Below are 18,886 nucleotides of genomic sequence, written 5' to 3'. Positions count from 1 at the left end.
TTTTGTCAAATTCTATGGCGTCTTTGAATAACGTAGGCCACCATAGTCCTACTTGAAGCACTTTTCGAGCTGTGATTTCTCTAGCAAAATGCCCGCCTTCTATCCCTGAATGAGCTTCATCCAATATGGTGACGAACTCATCTTCCCTAACGCATCTTCTTAGCACATTATCTTTTCCTAGTTTATATAGTTCTCCCGCAACAATCAGTTAATAAGGTGCAACAAGCTTGATAAGCCGCCGCATTTTATCTTTGTTTAAAGGTATTTTCTGCTGCGAAAAACCATAAGCTAGATAATCTGAGATCTCCTCACTCTATTCGAGTACCATATCCAACTTGAACAAACAAGCATCAGGGAGATCATCATCAACACCAGTTGTTGGTTCCCCATTTGGAATTCTTTTATATATGATCTGCTAACACATGCTGTGTTCCTTTTCTTACCGTGCCTGTAAAGTCGAATTCCAACAATAATAGCAACCATTGTATGATTCTTCTCGTGGTGCAAGGTTTATTCACCAGGTATAATAAGGCTTGATGGTCCACAAAGAATATGAATTTGTTGCCAAGAGGTAATGTCGATATTTCTTGACGACGTAAACCATAGCCAATCCTTCCCTCTCTATTGGTGGTGTAGTTCACCTCCGCATCATTTAGCTGACGACTAGCAAAGCAGACTGGAAAGTCCAATTTGAACTCAACAGGCTAAGCTAGTACGCAACCAATAGAAAAATTTGATGCATCAATATGCACGTGAAATATGAGATCCCAATTGGGTGGTCGTAGAATTGGCGCGGTAGCTAATGCTTGCTTTAGTCGAGCATATGCTTCCTGGCATTTCTCAGTCCATTCAAAGACAATGAGGAGCTTGTACAATGGTCTGGCTATTTCAACATAGAAAATTATGAAGCGCGATAATACCCCACATGGCCCATAAATCTTTGCACACCCTTGTAATTGGTGGGGGCGGCGACAGCTCCAAATATTAGCTTGACCTTGCTATCATCTATGGATATACCATTCTTTGAGATAATGTGTCCCAATATCACACCATGTTTGACCCAAAACTCTCACTTTAAGGTGTTCAGGGATATGCGATATAATCGACATCGTTCCAACACTTTTCTCAAGAAGGCTAGATGGTTTGCCCATTCGAGAGTGTGCACACAGATCGTTAATGAATACCTCCAACCACTTTTGTTAAGTAATCCTTGAAGGCTATGCACATCAATCGTTGAAATGTTGATGGGGCATTGGTGAGGTCGAAGGGCATAACCTTGTATGCAAATGTCCCCCACATTGTATTGAAAGCTGTCTTGTGCCGGTCTTCTGGTGCTATAGAAACCTGATTATAACTGGAGAATCCATCCAAGAAGCTATAAGCTTCTTTCCTAGCCACTCTTTCCAAAACATATTCCATTATAGGGCAGTCGATAATGGTCTTTCCTAGTGGCTACGTTGACCTTTTTAAGATCAACACAAACCCTAAGTTTTCTATTCTTTTTTGGCACTATCACGATTGGTGACAACCAATTTGTACGTTCGATTTCATAGATGAAATCCGCAACAATGAGCTTGTCTATTTCCTCCTTCACAATTGTTGCATACTTAGGATTCATCTGGTATGGTTTCTAGCTGGTCAACCCTTCCATGATTGGAATCGTATGTTGTGATTCTCACCCTAAGGTTAATGTGCATCTCTAATCAAGTTATCAAGTAGCAAGCTTGCCAAGAGGGGGAAATTTTAAAGAATGGATATGCTTCTTCCATTTGATAAAGGTTCACTTATCTTGGTCACTGGGGTAGACATTTCAAAAATATGACCATGAGAAGTCAATTTATCCCTAAAGTGGTATGGCCTTATTAGAAGTAAGAAACTAGGAAGCAACTTTCAAAAGTTCTAGCGTGAATTATTAAAATTACCACTTAAGCATTGAGCTAAAGCTAGAGACATAACCCTCACCCGATGTGCCTACGATTGTAGAGCCAAGTAAAGGGGGAGACATTAATAAGTTACATAGAGATAGAAAAGAAAAATGTGTAGTGGAAGTGGTGGATTGGCCTAAAAGTTTGGTTGGCATGGCATGGCATGCTAAGTTCCCATTGAAGCATTGGGACATATTGTGTGATAAGATGCCATGTTTTTGTGTGTACTAGTTACGGTCTATTAGCTTGATCATTGCACTCTCACAATTATTGTGTAATAAGATGCCACATTTTTGTTTGTACCAGTTTCATGGTTTGATCATTGCACCCTTTTACAAGGAGCTCATTTAGGCTTCTCAATGAGCACTACTTCGGTGGTCATTACACCCTTTTACAAGGAGCTCATTTACGCTTCCTAATGAGCACTACTTCGCTGGTCCCTCCCCCCCTTCCTCTTTACATGTGTAGTTTTTTGAAAGCACTTCTCTAGTCTTGGTGTGTTTTGGAAAAAGAAACTTGTGTTTTTCAATGTATATATTAATCACAGCAGGGAGAATCCCACCTAGGACTTCTCAAATCCATCTAAACATGTGATGTGTGAGATAATTGTTCTAGAAAAAGAAACTTGTGTTTTTTAATGGATATGTTACTCGCAAAGAATCCCACCTAGGACTTCTTAAACCCATCTAAACATGTGATGTGTGAGATGATTGTACCTACGAAGTGTACTGAATTTTCAACTTACTTCATCAAGGCTATTGGTCAAGTCCATCCCACTCCTGTCCTTCCCCTCCCATGCGATGTGTGAGATGATTGTACCTACGAAGGTTTTCAAGTGTACTGCAATTTTAATAAACTTCATGAAGGCTGTGGTCAAGTTCATCCCATTCCTCTCATCTCCCCTCTCCTTGTCCCCTCCTTTGCTCTCCCTCGTCCTCTTCCTCTACCCTCTTTCCCCCCCTCCCACTCTATGCTCTCCCTCCTTCTCCTCCTCCTCCTCCACCACCCCATAGCCAAAGAAACACCACAACTATGCAACCACCAACCCGAGTGTCCTCTTATTTCAAACATTGAGGAACCCCCAAAAATAGAAAAAGACTCATGGTATAAATGGATTTGTGACTTCAATTGTGTGTATTAGAAGAGGGGCGTGTGTGCTGGACACTCACGATCGAGTGGAGCTTCTCTCTCCGCGCTCTCACCATGCACGCTACGAGCAAATAAAAGAACAAGGTTCTCTCTCTCTCTCTCTCTCTCTCTCTCTCTCTCTCTCGTGTGTGTATGTGTGGTGATGGTTGTGTGTGTATGTGTGGTGATGGTTGTGGTGGTGGTGGGCAGGGGGTTGATTGCCCTGTGTGCTCTCCTTCACTACTTGCGTTTTCCTGTACGACCTACCCTGATCTTGTTTCAACCCGTTCCATGCAGCTAGTGCTTTCTGCACGTTGTGCATACAGCTCTCCGTGCTTTTTCCTTGACCAAACTTCAGGTGATTTCCTTTCTGTCTTGAAGGCTTTCTTTTTCAGCAGTGCTTGAGGTACTGTTTTATCTGCTTCTTTGGCAGTACAGCTGTTGTGAAAAAATCAACATAGTCAACACACACACACACACACACACACACACACACAGAGCATCTAAACTGCATGCATTATCTCCAATCATGAGCCCTGATGATACATATCATATTGTCTCATGTAAAGGCATTCAGCTCATGGCATCTATGAAGACAATTCCTATCAGATTTTAAGATTTTGAACCTTTTTGGATATCTACAGAATTGGTTTCAGCTTGCAAAACCAACATGCGAGACTTGGTATGTGATTGTGTGGATGCTGTAGATCAAGGGGGAATGCATATATCAGGCCAAGAAGAGAGAGATGCTGATTGCAGTCACGGGAAGAGATTGGGAATGCAGCTGACAAACTGATGGAGTGCATAAATCCGCGTAGAAACAGCAAGGTAAATTGAGGCATGCACTAGTTGGTGTGCAAATCAAGGGCATTACTGCATTGATAAAAAAAGATATTCGATGCAGTGCAGTTGCACTGTGAGGATGTTCCCAAGTGTATGTAGATCATAGCATCTCATTGAAGGTGTTTTTGGCAGCACACTTTTGTGGTTTTGCAATGAACTATCCGATAAGCTTCAGTAGCATTTCAATGGATGTCTAATGGCCATTGAGAGAGAGAGAGAGAGATTGCTTTGTTCACAACACTTTTTGCAGAGACGGAAGCTTGCTGCTATCGGCACTGCAAAAGTTTCGAAAGAAGAGAACCGAGATACGGCTGCATGTACCATAACAACTGCTTGTGGTGAAGATGGTTGCTTGCAGGTATGGCCTGATGGCCTCCAACCATGGCAAACGGGACAGTGCAAAGAAAAGATAGTAGTTGTAGGATTATTTTTCTCAGGCTTTACCTGAAATATTTGGCGTGGATGTTTTGTCAGGTTAACATGTCTGATAGCAGGAACCTTTCAGAAGGGAGTTCAACAAGAGATATCCAGAGTATTTATTTAGGGGCTGCTGATGATGTGAAGAAGTCTAAAAGTGCTTCAGTGCTATACAAAGGTGAATAGTCCAAATTTGCATTTGTTGGCAGTTACACTGTTTTTGTCTTTTTTTTTTTGGGGGGGGGGGGGGGGGGGGTGTTGTGGGTGGGCAAGCGCTGCTGATCTGTTCAATGGTGAGTCTTGACTGTGCATTGTTTGTCTATCTTCTTATGTCTTTCAGGGATGCAAGAGTCAACCCTTTGGAATGGAGGTATGTGCGTTCACGACAAGCTTATACCTAGAGAGAAGGTTTTGGTTAAAGCATAAGTCCCTTAACCTTTCCTCATTGTTATGGCCTCTCTGTTGCAGAGATAAAAGGTTCTTGTAAAGTGCAGGGCACAGATAATAGTAACAGTCATGCAAGAGATGGAGGTGGTGCCAGTGGTTCTACTGGAGGGCATGAACATGGTCCAAGGGGTGGGGTTCACAACAGCCAGTTGCAATGCTATCAACAGAGATTGCGCAAAGGAAGAAATGTAGCTTCTCAGCCCAGGGCACAGACTTGGTGTAAACGTATATCAGACCTTGATCTTTCCAAGAGCATGACTTGCACTCCCAGCTATCGCCTGTTACCCACGAAGGTACGACTCTTACTGGACTTTCTGCCTTGCTTCCCATTTGTGTATCCGAACAGCTGATTTTTGGATTTCTTGCACCCTCAGTACATGAGAAAAGCAAGTCAACTGCATCCATTGAGAGCTCAAGTTCTCAATGATCATTGGGTCTGTGTTCCCTCTGGTAGTCAGAATTATAACTTGAGGCGCACTGAGAGGAACCTGTATGAAGAGAAGCTTCAGGAGTGTGAGGATGATTGGTATGTTCTAGCTTAACTCTTTTCTTCCCTTTAGTTGTTTAGAGTTTGAAAATAGTATGATTGTTTGAAATACCGGTAGTTGGTACTTTAGACTCAGGCTGGATACTCACATTCAGGTGCCCATCATCACCCTTTTTCGTAATCAGATCGTGGCCTTCTGATTGCTTAGGCGAGGCCTTCCCTTTACGTAGATGCCTGCCCAAACAAGGCTTGCTGACGGGGCCATCTGCCTACACCCATGAAGAGCTAGAGCATGGACAGCCATATTTGGGATAGGTGAGAAAATAAAGGCCAATCAACATCTTGAATTAGTTCCAATGTCAGCCAAGGTAGCAGATTGCTTGCAGATTGTCACCCATAAAGGTGCTGGCGGGTGCTAGGTGCGTGTAGAGGGTTCTTGCCCATCACAGCTTCTTTCGGCGAGTTTGCCTGCCTGCTGTATGGACAATTTTGGAGAGAGGTATGCAGCTTGTGTGTATCCAGGCTCAGTAGCTAATCAGGTCAATCCAAACAAATTATTTATCTCTTCTGACAACATACATTGAGTTTACTTCTTCATTACAGCACAGTTGAATGGCTGAGATCTGTTGCTTATGTCGAATCTAATTTGGGCGACCTATTTAGCTTGAGACAAAGAAATTATGTGTTAACCTTTCTTACAACAGGGGGTTTGTTCGGGGTTGATGTCACATGCCCCTTGATGCCTGTAAGCATAACTAGGGCTAGCGTGAGACTATGGAGAATCACGAGACCCTGTTATGGGCAGCGAAAACGAAGGAAAATGGCAGTAGAATGAAACATTCAGCCAAGAGTTGTGTTGTGACGCACCCTTGAGTTATTCAGGGCATGTCTCCCAAGCGAAAAGCAGCCTGGCATCAGTTTTCAGGAGCCAGACCGTGTGTGCAGGCATGCGGCTGCACCTGACAGGTGCAGGTGCCATGTGGCAGTCCGTCCATGGACAGAGGTCGTGGGCAGTCCTCCACAAAGCAAATCGACCAGCCTTGTGGGGCTGTTTCAGCAGTTGACCAGCTCTCAGAAGCCTCAGGAAGAAGTCGACTAGCAGAGGTTTACATGCCAGAAGGCAACCGGCCAGCAGAGGAAGGTCTTCATTGCAAGATTGTCGGTAGCCGCCCCGTGCGTGGCCAACAGAGAGATCTTCTTCAGGCTAGCCTCCTAGGTGCACCTGCAAAGATCGCAGATATTCATCCTTTGGGGCGTGGCTACTACCAGGTTGAGTTCGACTCACTAGGGGCATTTGATCTTGTCATGTAACTGAGCCGTGTTGCACTATGTATGGCCCATGCCTTCTTTGCATGGTGGCAGCACGGCTTCGACTCGGCATCCGACCCTTTAGTTGGAGTTTCAGGCTTTCCCGTGACAGTATGCTTTCCAGGCCTCAGGAAGGAATACCTTCCTCTTCTCCCGGTGATTGGTGGTGCCATCGGGAGAGTGATGGAATCCCCCCCCCCCCCCCCCCCCCCCCCCCGCTTCCTCTCGCACGAGCAACCGGGATTCCATCTCTCCGCATCTGTGTTGCCTCGCTAGATTTTGTGCCTTCCATGATATCTATTTCCAGCCTTCGGGGCGACCCCATTATGCAACGAGTCGGGTATGTACGCATAACCAGCACATCATTAAGCTCTCAGATCAGTCCCAAAGGCCCAGCAACATGGATGATCAGTTACGGTAGGTGACCCACCGTTGTGTTAAGGGTAAGGGAAAGTAGTGGAACGGATGCTCGGTTCTTTAGCAAGACTTGGAAGTGGAGATCAAAAGTGGAAGGTGTTCTAACAAAAATATCAATCAAAGTCAAAGTCAGTTAAAGTAGCAAGTCAAAGTCGAAGTCAGTAGCAGTCCAGGGAGGAAGGATGCTAGAAAGAAAAAAAGAAAGAAAGAAAGATTTTATTAACGTCTTCCAAAAGACCGAACTCGGCCTATGAGACAAATCAGTGTACCTATGTGGGGTATCCTCTGTCATCCCAACAAAATGAAAAAGTACTGAACTAAAAAGTTGAATCTAGGTGTGCAATAAGTAGAATGAGTGGGGGAGGGGATGGAGCTCTACTACTAGGAGAATGCAAAGCTATATGCATGGAGTATACAATCATGATATGCAACCTAGCTAGCTCCATCCTGTACCATATGGGGGGTGTAAAATGGTATACATCAATGAAGGGGGTGTCCACAGCTCCCTGAAGAACATGCATGGGTCTGCTTTGAAGCGAGCTAGTTGCTCCGCACCCTCTCTATGAAACTGAGCTCTGATCTCTGTCATCTCTCTCTGGTATAGGCGTGGTGTCCGAAAGCCAGATGTCCTCTGTCTCTTGCGGGCTCCGAGTGTCTCTGCTCTCTGGAGAGTAATTCCCTGCTGTGTAGGGACTGGGAGTGGGATGGATCTCTGAAAAAATGTAGTAATTTGTGTCTGTCGTCCCCCCACTAGAGCTGTCTGAGCCTGTAATGATGTCTCTCTGTGACGCTGTATGTCTAGAATGAATCTCCCCAATATGCGCTGGTCTGCTGCCTCAAAGATCTGGCGTAGGGAATGTGGCTCTCTGAATAAAATGGGATCTCTCTCTCTGATGGCTGTATATGCTCTACATCTGCATACATGATGCTCCTCACTCTCCACCTCCTCTCTGCACAATCTGCATACCCTCTCCTCTTGGGGGATCCGTGCTGCTCTACCAGTCTCGATCTCCAATCGATGTGATGAAACTCTAAGCTGACCAATAGCCACTCGGGAGCCGTGTGGTAAAAAGCCCTCCATGTATCTAGGCCTCTCTATAAATCCATCATTAGTGGTACTCATGAAGCGATCTCTGTAGTATAGCATCTTCGGTGGAAGAGGCTGTGTAGGCAATATCCATGTCTCTCGTGTATAGAGCTGCCATAGGTCCTGTCTCAATACTCTGTTCCTCTCACTATGAGAGAGACGGATATGTGGTGCATCCCTGCCATATTGGAATGGTGGTAGATGATCCATGTCTAGGCCATGCTGTGAGAACCAATGTGTGACCTGTGCATACCATGATCCTTTGTCTCCTGCCTAAGCCAGCTGTCTAGATGCCTCAAAAGCTCTGTATGACAATCTGTCCTGTGGCATCTCTCCGAATCTGTCTAGCAGGCATATAGTCTGGAATATGGCCTCTACCATCATAGGAGGCGCAACAAACTCTGCTCGGATAATGTCATGAGGTACTGACGGTTTGCTGCGTGTCATGCGTGCCATCATGAGGGCCTGTGGTCTCTCTATCTGTGTCCACCAATGGGTAGCAAGGCCTGGCGCCCATACCGCTGCTCCATACATGAGTGCTGGTGTGACTAATGTGTCAAATAGCCACCCCTTCGTCCGGGGCTCCTGAAAATGCGCTTGGTGGCACTATCTCTCTAGCATAGCCAATGTTGCATATCCCCGTGTCAATCTAGCTCTCTGGCTGCCGAACCCATGGTGAAGCGCGTGGCTCTTGCCGAGAAGGTAACCCCTAGGTACACGTATGATGTCACCACCTCCACCTGGCATCCTATGAGAGTGAATGTCAACTGACTTCTGCCCTGTCTCGATGTATGAAAGACCATAACCTTGGTTTTTCCAAGGTTCACAGTAAGACCCCTCTGTGTGCAGAAATCATCGAGTGCATGTAGATGCTGCTGTAGACCTCCTGGAGACTCAGACACTGATACAATATCATCAGCATAAAGCATAATATGTACTGAGGTACCTGCTAAATCAACTCCATCTCCGCCTCCCCGTGTAATGAAGTCAGCCACCTCATCAATGTATAACCCAAATAGCGTGGGGGAAAGTGGGCATCCTTGCTTCACACCAATGGTGCTAGCAATAGTCTCGGACATACCTCTTGGGCATGCCCAAAAACCTGCTCATATAATGCATAGATGCCCTATGTCATATCTGCTGGTATGCCAAGAGACTGCAGGCGGTGAAAGAGCCTCTCTCGTGGTACTGTGTCAAATGCCTTGCGGAAATCCACAAAGCAGCAATAGAGCTTTCTCTTCCTCACTACTCTGGCCTGATCAATCATACATCTCAAAGTGAATACATGGTCAGTGGTAGAGAAAGCTCTCCTGAAGCCTGCCTTCCCTGATGAGCGTAAACCTGCTTGCTCAGCATATAAGCTAAGCTCTTGCTCCAACACTGCACCATAGAGTTTGGCCAACACGTGGCCAACCATAACCGTCCTGTAGTTGCTCGGATCGAGCATATCCCGTGTTTTGTGGATCGGCACAATGGTGTGCATCGTCCACTCCGCAGGCAAACCCTCTGCTAGTGCCCTGTTAAACAGGTGTGCAAGAAAAGGAGCCAAAGAATCTACTGCATATATGAGATGCTCACCCTGTAGGCCCATATGGTCGGCGGCTGGTATAGGCCCTCTGCATATGTGTGCCATGCGTGTGTGAAGTAGGTGTCGGTGTCCGGGGCTCTCTGAAGTGCCCCCATGAGATAGGGCTATCTCTACTCATGAAGAAATGGAAGATCTCTAGCTCCTGTATCTCTGCGAAGGCCCGCCTTTTGCGGCAAGTAAGTCTCCTCATCTCTCTCCTCGACTCCTGCTGTGTGATGGCTCCCAAGGCTCTCTGTATGCGGAGCCGTGAGTACAGGGCTTTGCACTCGTCATCATACCATCTGTTCTGGGGCTGGTGCTCCCGAGCCGTGGCCTCATCTTCTCATCTTTGTTGTTCCATCTGAAAGAAAAGAGAGATGAAGTCGGGGGTAGTTGGTGGAGTGGGTTTTGTTGTGGTGGCCTCCAAGAGTTGGAGACTCTCCATGAGAAGTTGGTTCTGAGCTATGAGTAGAGCTATGGTATCTTCTGTTGGTGGAAGAGTATGGTCTCCTTCGAGGGAGACGTCTTCCTAATGATGTGTACTCTCCCCCGTAGACATTTTTTTGAAGTTGGTGGTCGTGCCGGAGCGAAGTTTGACCATCCAAGGATGCTCTCACGCTAGGATGCGGTGTGTGTGGACAAGCTAAATGTGATACCAATGTAACATGCAACAGAATTATACGTAGATGAAGTATCCTGTCACACAAAGTCTCACACCGCCTTCTATATCCTGAGTTTCGTGAGTCTTTAGCGATCCACTTTAACACTTCAAACTTTAAGAGAGGAGAGAGAGAGAGAGAGAGAGAGAGAGAGAGAGAGAGATCTGGACACCTTATTGGTCCCAAATTACCCACTGAAGGGCCCCCTGCTATTGCTAGGAGTATTTGCTTTATTTCTTTGAAGAGAATGACTGTAGGACTGACTTTGGGACTGTAGATAAGCCAAACGCAAGACCTTCGGAAGACCAAACGATTGGCTGACTGCACACTGTTGTAGAAGCACCTATGATGACCAATCTCGACGCCAGTGCACTCTTCCAAGGGGTTGTAGGAAGGCTGCAAGATTGAGGCTGAGAGTGGCTGAATTGGGACTGCTTCTAGGCTGTATGGGACTGCAGATGCATGCGTTTTTCCTTCACCTGAGAGGATGGAGAACAAACGATGACTAGATGTATGCTGAAATATGCTGTGAGACTGAGAAGGCTGTAGGCTGAAGCGCTTCTTGACAACGATTGCTGAATGCTGATGATGATGCGTTTTTTGGTTGGCTGAATGCTTGAATGCTTGAATGAATTAAATCTGAGAAGAAGCCCGATTTAGACCGTGAGAAACTAAAGGCCGAGAGGACCTGTAATGATTGTGGCGAGAAAGGCCACTATTGGGTGAAGTGTCCCAAGCGGACTGGGAAGAGTGTTGATTCTTCAGCTTCAGCTGCAAAGACTCTAGCCTTTGTGCACTTGGAGATGTTGGACACCGATGCTTCATCTTCTTCGAGCGAGGAGGTAGTTGGCTTCACCGCCAAGGATACTCGGGAATGGATTCTTGATAGTGGTGCTTCCAGGCACATGACTCCTTCCCGTGACTTCTTTCAGGATCTGAAACGGCAGTTAGGTCGCATTTTCATTGGCGACAATTCCACCATACCAATTCACAGTGAGGGCCGGATGGAGATCATTCCTGATGGCAAAGGGGGAAGCATTCCTCTTGTGTTCTTTACAGTAGAAAGAGGGGGGATTTAATCTCCTTGTGCATGTTTCCAAAGAAATTAATCAATTCGTTACCACCTACCAAACTTTAATCCTTGCTATCCTTTGCTTTTATGAGTAAAGCAAATACTTTGTAGGCTTTGTGCCGCCAGGGTGGGGGAGGGGGGGTCGTGGTCTTAACCCTACTCTCTGTCAATCTGGAGCAGCAGGCCTGCAACACTGAACTCTGTCAAATGCAACTCGAGTGGGCTTGAAGGTCTTAAGATTATCCCTGTAGCGACATAGCTTCCGAAGATAAGAGGCCTAAACATCTCTGCTCTTTATAATCCATGACTTAGGCAAGTGGAACAAAACCTCTCAAAAGAGGCAATGGAATCAGCCTTGTATCTCATAATATACTGGACATTTGAACAGATAGTGGTATGACTCTCGGCCCTCCTTGTCTCTATCCATAGCCACTCTCAATTGGCCGATTGCAGCATGTGATATGTCGGCTGAAGCCTGAGATACGTGGGTTTCTTGATGCCTGAAACCTTGAGAAAGTTCTCCTTCTAGAAGTGAAGCTTCGTGGGATGCTTCGCCAAGTCCTATTGGTGTGTAGCTGAATGAGATCTATGCAAATGATGCGGTTAATCTCATGCTTGGTGAGGTCTAGAAGTGGAACTGGAAAGGGGGGAGACTGTCTATCTGGAGGCCGTGTGGAGAACCATTGGGAAACATGGGAGTATCGAGCACAATTTCACCCTTACTCTGCGGTTGCACCCCTAGAAAAGGTGTGTATTTAGGGAGCAAGCCATTGAGACCTAGTGAGGGCATCATGTGCAACATGGATGTAAACGCACATATGCCATGAGTAATTGGTACCCAAACAAAGGTATAGACCTTTCTGGAAGCAGGTCTCTGTCATGCTGGGCTGTTGATTGGGTTATTACGAGCGAGGGAGCACTGTTTGATAGGTGTTGGGAGGGAGCATTGTTCACCAGATACAGATGACTTATTTTGAGTTGAATGTTTGTATCTGAACTTGAGTATCTCTCGAATTCTCAGTTACGTAATTCTTACAAGCTTCGTGTAGGACGAGGTCAACATTATGGTCATGGTACTCATGACTTGATCTCTCTTGTAGAGTTCACCCACGTATATGCCTTCAATAACAGTTGGTTATCTGTGATACGTCTAATTTGTTTCAAGGCCATTTTCTGGATTAGTTCAGTTTACAACTTTATCTGATCTTTAAAAGAGGGCAACATGGCAGAAACTCTGCTGTGGAAGAGTTCCCAGTCAAGTATAATCAATGTTTTATTTGAGCAGGGTTTTTCCTCATCTCATAATGTCATGTCTTGTCAGCTGTGAGTTAGATGTTCTTTTGGAGTCCACTAGGGCAGCCATAAGGCGATTGGAGGAGCTATTAATCAGACTAAGGTCCGGAGGGGAAGTCTCATTGGATGAACATTTAACAGGTTGGCTTTTGCCTTGTGGAATTTGCAATTAACCTTATACACCCTCTTGTCAGGCTTGACGCCCAGGTATGTGCATGTGTGTGTACACATACATACATACATGCATGCATATGTATGAATGTATTTAGGTAGGTATGCATGTATTTATGTATGTATATGTGTGTGCACGTCCGCATGCATGCACTTGGACCGTTGAGTGTGAATGTTTGTTACTAAAGTTCCCTTTGATGTACAGTGATTGATTGGCGTTGCTGTGACCGTCTACATGATGATTATGGTTTAGAATTTGAAGACATGATACACAAAAACCCACACACAGCTTTGCCTATGGTGATAGACAAGCTAAAGCAAAAGGAGGAACAATTTATCACTACCCGTGAAGGCTTCAATAAATACTGGAAGGAAGCCTTTTCAGACGAAGGCAGAAGTTCTGTCACCAGTAAGGGTATTCACCTTATCTCACCAGTATCTTATCTCACCAGTAAGGGTATTCACCTTATCTTGGGTTTCGGTCACCAGTATCTATCTTTTCATACTTGTTTGCATGCTCAGATGGCAAATCAGGGGCCCAGAAAGTGTTACCAAGACAATTGAAACCGGAAAAAAAAAGCTTGCCCCGCAAGAGGAATTGAGGTTCCAAGAAAGTCCAAGGCAGACTATACAGGAAAAAGACAAGATTTGGGCATGGCTGCAGAGGATACATCGGCTTTTTTCTATGTTGTTTTTGCCATTCAAAGGAAGTATTTTTCAAAGGAAGTATTTTTCAATTCCTCTCATCCAAGCAAACCCAACAGGAGCTCAGGAAAATTGGAGGTCTAGCCTGTTCTTGGAATTGAGCGTGGAGAGGCTAGAAAACCAGGAAAGGCTGGACCCATGATGTTAATGGGGGCGGTGCTTGCTGTGAATAGATAATCAGCTAGGAAGCACTGCGTCTTGTATTGTATAGATTAGATTCACCGATTTTCAGCATTCTGAAATGAATAATTCAAAGAAGTCTTTAAGTGACCCAGCAGAGCCATATCTGCATCTTTTGTTCCGTAAAAACGTGTTGACACAGCAGTGCAGGGATCCATTAACGTGAAAACAAGTCTAGCAAAGTGATCTGCATCATGGGGCTGCAAGGGCTGGGTGCATACATGCTTACTATCAAAATTGTGTCAGCCGAGCATATTTTTCTAATTGTCTCAGGTTTGGATACCTGCAGAATGGTCTGTGTCTTGCGCATTGGTCCTCCATGCCTTCGGTTTGAGATACACCCGCAGATTGGCCCATGCGTGAAGACTCTTGCACATGGCCCTTGATACATGGAGCTATTGCCTTTGGTTTGAGACATTCTGCAGAGACGTATAATTATCTATCTAAAGTTTGTTTATTTGTTTGTTTTTTTTTCGGGGGGGGGGGGGGGGGGGGGGGGGGGGGGTTTCGAGCTACATTGCTTCAGGGTGCCGTAGACTTGAACAGAGATTTGTCGAGTTTTAAGACACTGTTTGCAGGTACTTCTTTTTGCTTCAGGGCGCCGCCTTGAACAGAGATTTGTCGAGGTCTAAGAAACTGTTTGCAGGCACTTCGTTTGTTGATATAGCCTGTCGCACCATGTAAGAGATGGGAACTAAATAAATTGGTATTATATGCTTCATAACGTAAAAAAGGAGTTTATCAATAACAAATATACATTGGTATGTAAACCATGTGCTAGACTTTCAATGACACAATTGATAGACACAACAAATAATATTGCTAAAGTATGTATGAGTTGATCAAGAAGATTAAAAACAATATTGATGCTTTGATGGCACCATCTTCAGCATTTGTGACCCTCTAGCTCCGTCAAGCCATCTTTCACTTAAATTGAGGCTGTTTGTAAACCCACTTCCTAATGTTTACATCAGTGTCTGAGACATTTTATGCATGTGTCGATGCTACATGACAACAATTGTGTTTTACAATATTCTATCGCGTGTGATATTGGAAATTGAAAATGAATCATGCTCGATCCTTCTTGAATCCAAACATTAGAGAAGATTCTCCATAAAATAATCTTGTAACCTTCTTTCAAATCTCAATGCCACATGAATGAACTATCTTGTATGCTTTGGAGTGCATCTCATATTGCATCGTATCCCTTGCTACTTTTCTTGAAAGGTAATGCAATCAAGTACATGTTTTTATGATTTGCATTGCAACCTTACCACCTTAATGCAAGCAAGTACATGCTCTTGTCTTGAGATGGGACTTGTGTTCAAATTAGTATTATGAATTGAAGTTATTGAATCCTTTTCTTCCTCCCAAATCAAGTGAAGATGCTTTTGCAACGCTTGAGCTGCTTGATCAAGTAATTGCCTTATCGTCTACAACAATGTGAGAATTGTAGGCTTTCTTGAAACTTTTGTGATACATGTTGGGCTTTCTTGAAACTTTTGTGCCAACATGTTTTGATGAATCCAACATAAAGGTCTTCACAACCATGCTTCTCTTCTCAATCTAGAGTACACTTTATTAGTGATGACATACTAAATTGGGGTACCAAGTATTTTATCAAATCCATTTTACTAACATTCAATTGATGACAATGGCGGTTGGCTTACCTTATCAATGTGTATTATAATCATTTGTATTCTTTATATGTTTGTCTCGAGCTTGTACATCTTGTCATGAATATTATGTATGTATCCTTTTTTTTTTCCGAGGAGTACAACACACACATGTTATTTTCACCCCTTTGTGGAGTGAGAGGGACAGGTGGCCAGAATCAAACCCATGTTCCAGAAGAGAAAGGGTGCCACCTTATCCACTTGGCTATTGTCCCCACTCCATATGTATGTATCCTTTAGGATGCATCTTTCTCTATTGTCTTATTCCTCTTAACATATAATTAATTACATTATAAATTTGACTCGTCTAAGCAACTTCTTTGTGCCATAATGCAAAATGTGCATATCAAGATTTCCATATATCCACTTCCCTAAATCCACTTGCTTGTATATAACAAGAATCATTGTTTAAATATTTCATATTCTAGAAAATAATATCTAAACCTTATGACACATTTACTAAGCACTGTGTTGCACAATATAATCTTAGCATGCTCCTTGTCTCCATACATTTACATCATCCCATGTTTTGTGGAAGTCCTTAAATTTGACAAAGAGATGGCATTCATTGTGTTGCACAATATAATGTTAGCATACCACGTTTTATATTTTCCTTTCATTCAAATGTCAAACGTTGTGAGACTTGGCCTTCAAACGTCTCTATAGCTAGCCAAGTTGCACCATAAACCACAAGTGGAATCACACTAGACAAACATCAACACACACCAGTACAATTCTCTCTCCTCAATTTGAAATTGACTTCCTTTAGACATTCAATGATAACTGTACAAGTGAGATCTTGTGGTGATGGGAGAAAGCAACAAACCACTCTTGTGATCACAACTAGATCAATTGGGATCTTCTTCTTTACAAAATTCAACATGCAGGATCTCCTCTGGTAGAGGTTTCTCATCTATTCAGGGAGCTTCAATAGTACAAAACATTCATATTCAGTTCTTAAAGAGCCAAGTACCTCCACAGTGAAGTATGGGATGTTTGTGGTGTCTTTTGACCAATATCAAACCTACCCAAATCATACAATTAAAGTAGAACCTCTTTGAACTCACTCAAACTTGGAAACAACACATGCCAACTCTCCAAGAAAACCAACTTACACTCCCCTTGACCCACTCACTTACAAGGGTACACTGATTTTACAAAGTGATCAAAAGTTATACAATGATTGTGGTATATGGATTTTATACCTCGCAAACTCTCTCAAAAAGAACTGATGATGACAGAACAACAGTACATAATGTCCTCAACACAAGAAAAACTAACATAAAGCTTGGGATCATACTTATTGACTTGCCTTGACTATGACAAGATTAGTATATTACTTTTCTCACAAGTATGTTGGTTTCTATGGAGTGATAGATTATAAACCAAAAGAAGTATCCTCTCTCTCAAATCAACACACAACTAGAGGCAACAGTAAAACCTTGAGATAATTTCGCTTTCTCTGGATTTTTGAGCTTTCTTTTACCAGCTTGAAAGAGCTTCAAAAGAACTTTGGATATCTTGCCTTATGTGAAGAAACACTAATTGAGGGAAAGGTCCCCAAGCATCTGGCCGAATTTTGCTTCTACTTTATCTTCTTGTTGATACACACTGGCTCCCACTGCTGCATTCTCACTCTTTCTCACATGCTACACTTGCAGTTACGTGAGGTGGTAAGGTTATGGTGAAAAAGATGATACCTCCCACAAATACAAGCTAGCCAAGTGAGGTTATGGGATCCTTTTCTTCTTTCAGTCCAAGCAGCGCAGCCTCTCAGCATATACGGCTTGCCATATGTAGCTTCTCTTTGATCTCCTCCATAGACTTCGACACCTTGCAGGAGCTACTACGCGAACTATTGTAAAATAGTACACTAAAAGCTTGGGCTTCTTCTGTTGTTTCTTACGACCCTCCATGTGCTTTTATAGACTTCTCGGCCAGTTTCTACACATTGCTCGTCCGGCTACTTCATCCTTGCTTTTCTTGATCTTTCTAGCGATGGCCATGCACCTTGACCCTTCTACCAGCTCGGGTGACCATGCTCCTACTATTCCCAATCGAGGTCATTTTGCAATAGCTACCACATAAGCTATTTGCGAGGAAGCAGTTGATGCTTGTGTCACCACCATGGTTTGCCAGGAGGAGAAAAGATATTTAGTTTTTTTTTCTGTTTTTTTTCGAATATTAGCTCCTATGTACATACTTAGTCTTTTATAAGTTAAGAATTGTGTCGACTTGCGAGGCTTAGATAGATATCATCACAAAGGATTAGATATCATTGTGTTGTGAAGATTTAGCTTTAAGTGGAGAGGTTTGCAATGTGAAAGAAAATTCCAGGCGATGGGTTGTACCATGGACCAGGCTTTTGCGCACCATGGCCTCCCCATCTAGAGATGTACCTGGAAGGTTTTCGATGATGAGGTTTTGGTGCAAATGTCCTCCCAGTGCATGAGTATGGATATGTACTCATGGAGTAGCTGCTACCTTAACTTAGCCAAAAGAATAGTAAGCTATAAGCTTAACAAAAATGTATTGGCTAGTGAAGAGAGTTATTGAGATAGGCAAGACTCTGAATCCCTTTTGTTTTTATTTTTGTTTTTTGTTTTTTGTTTTTTTAGTACCACCTTACGAGCAACAGGTTCTTGTGGTGTCTACTCTCATTTTTGAGAGAATAGGTTCTTGAGGTATGCCGCGTAGCTTCTGCATTCATGCTTCTCATCTAGAGGGGTGAAAAGAGCATAGTTAATTTGTCCTTGATGCTCTCATAAGTCTCCATTTGCAGACATGGGTAGTGATTCTTGAATTTGTGGCTCAATTGTTGTCGAGGCGATTGGTAAGGCTTTTGGTTGGTTGCCATTGGGGTTGATTGAACACACAAGATCTTGTGTATGTACTGAATGCACGAGAGGGGTTGAGTGGCTTTCTTGGTGTTGCTTGGGTCTCCATTCTTGTTGAACTTTAGGTGAAGCTGTTGGGGTTGAAGTCGGTGATTAGACTTTCTTCACTGTGTTTGATTTTGGCAACCATATGAAGGCATTACCATCATAATACCTTTGTTGTTGAAGCACGTTCACACGCACCTATCTTTGATGAACATTATGAATTGGTGGTGGCTGATGCTTTTGGTGCTGAGGTTTCTTTTTTTGTGCAGGCTCGGGTGACTTCTTGATGTGCTTGGGAATCCAAGATTTGGTATTACATTGGTAGTACCCTTGTGCTTGTAGTAATTTTTTCGGTACCCACACTTGTTGAGTTGCCAGAGTTCTTTTGAAGAACTTGCATAGGCTTTTGTGGAACGATGTTGTGATGTACTTTTATTTGTCCTTGACCTCTAAGTGTCATGTTGAGAAAGAGGCTTCAATGATCGAGGCACCCAAATTAGATTGGCACCTTCGTAGGAGCCTTGAGCTACAAGTAAGTGCTTTTCCACCCACATTTTAATACCATTAAGATACCTTGATTTTGTCTATTGTGGTGGAGTTTTCTTTTTGGTTGCAGTGGAAG

General features: G+C 43.7%; 2 protein-coding genes across 5 annotated transcripts; both read left to right on the top strand.

Annotated features, from left to right (window-relative positions):
- The first annotated feature begins 3,047 nt into the window (after positions 1–3,047).
- Positions 3,048–13,888, top strand: LOC147612695 (uncharacterized). Of its 4 annotated transcripts, none has more exons than XM_086783259.1 (11): positions 3,048–3,158; positions 3,351–3,411; positions 3,761–3,881; positions 4,147–4,254; positions 4,371–4,491; positions 4,654–4,683; positions 4,782–5,053; positions 5,135–5,286; positions 12,679–12,791; positions 13,027–13,236; positions 13,344–13,888. In XM_086783259.1, the coding sequence occupies exons 3-11, from the start codon at positions 3,849–3,851 to the stop codon at positions 13,421–13,423; spliced, it is 1,119 nt and encodes a 372-aa protein (XP_086639385.1). In that variant the 5' UTR covers positions 3,048–3,158; positions 3,351–3,411; positions 3,761–3,848; the 3' UTR covers positions 13,424–13,888. The 4 variants fall into 4 exon arrangements, with proteins under 4 accessions (XP_086639385.1, XP_086639386.1, XP_086639384.1 ...); XM_086783260.1 differs by having other exon boundaries at positions 3,698–3,881; positions 13,027–13,230; XM_086783258.1 differs by having other exon boundaries at positions 3,698–3,881.
- Positions 5,296–6,734, top strand: LOC147612696 (uncharacterized). Its single transcript, XM_086783263.1, has 2 exons — positions 5,296–5,562; positions 5,667–6,734. Exon 2 carries the CDS (start codon positions 6,241–6,243, stop codon positions 6,556–6,558), a length of 318 nt encoding a protein of 105 aa, XP_086639389.1. The 5' UTR covers positions 5,296–5,562; positions 5,667–6,240; the 3' UTR covers positions 6,559–6,734.
- Positions 13,889–18,886: the final 4,998 nt, after the last annotated feature.

This window comes from Cibotium barometz, chromosome 45, assembly GCF_041138505.1.
Source record: "Cibotium barometz isolate CiBa-2024 chromosome 45, ASM4113850v1, whole genome shotgun sequence".
NCBI lineage: Eukaryota > Viridiplantae > Streptophyta > Polypodiopsida > Cyatheales > Cibotiaceae > Cibotium > Cibotium barometz.
The sequence above is the reverse complement of the archived record's forward strand: the minus strand, read 5'-3'. Positions and strand labels throughout refer to the sequence as shown.

Bases quoted from the DNA above. Each gene is read 5' to 3' on its own strand.
- LOC147612695 (XM_086783259.1), top strand. From the start codon at position 3,849: ATGGAGTGCATAAATCCGCGTAGAAACAGCAAG. The intron at 4,255-4,370 runs GTATGGCCTGAT...ATGTTTTGTCAG, and splicing joins GTGAAGATGGTTGCTTGCAG to GTTAACATGTCTGATAGCAG. The intron at 13,237-13,343 runs GTATTCACCTTA...TTGCATGCTCAG, and splicing joins AAGTTCTGTCACCAGTAAGG to ATGGCAAATCAGGGGCCCAG.
- LOC147612696 (XM_086783263.1), top strand. From the start codon at position 6,241: ATGGACAGAGGTCGTGGGCAGTCCTCCACAAAGCAAATCGACCAGCCT.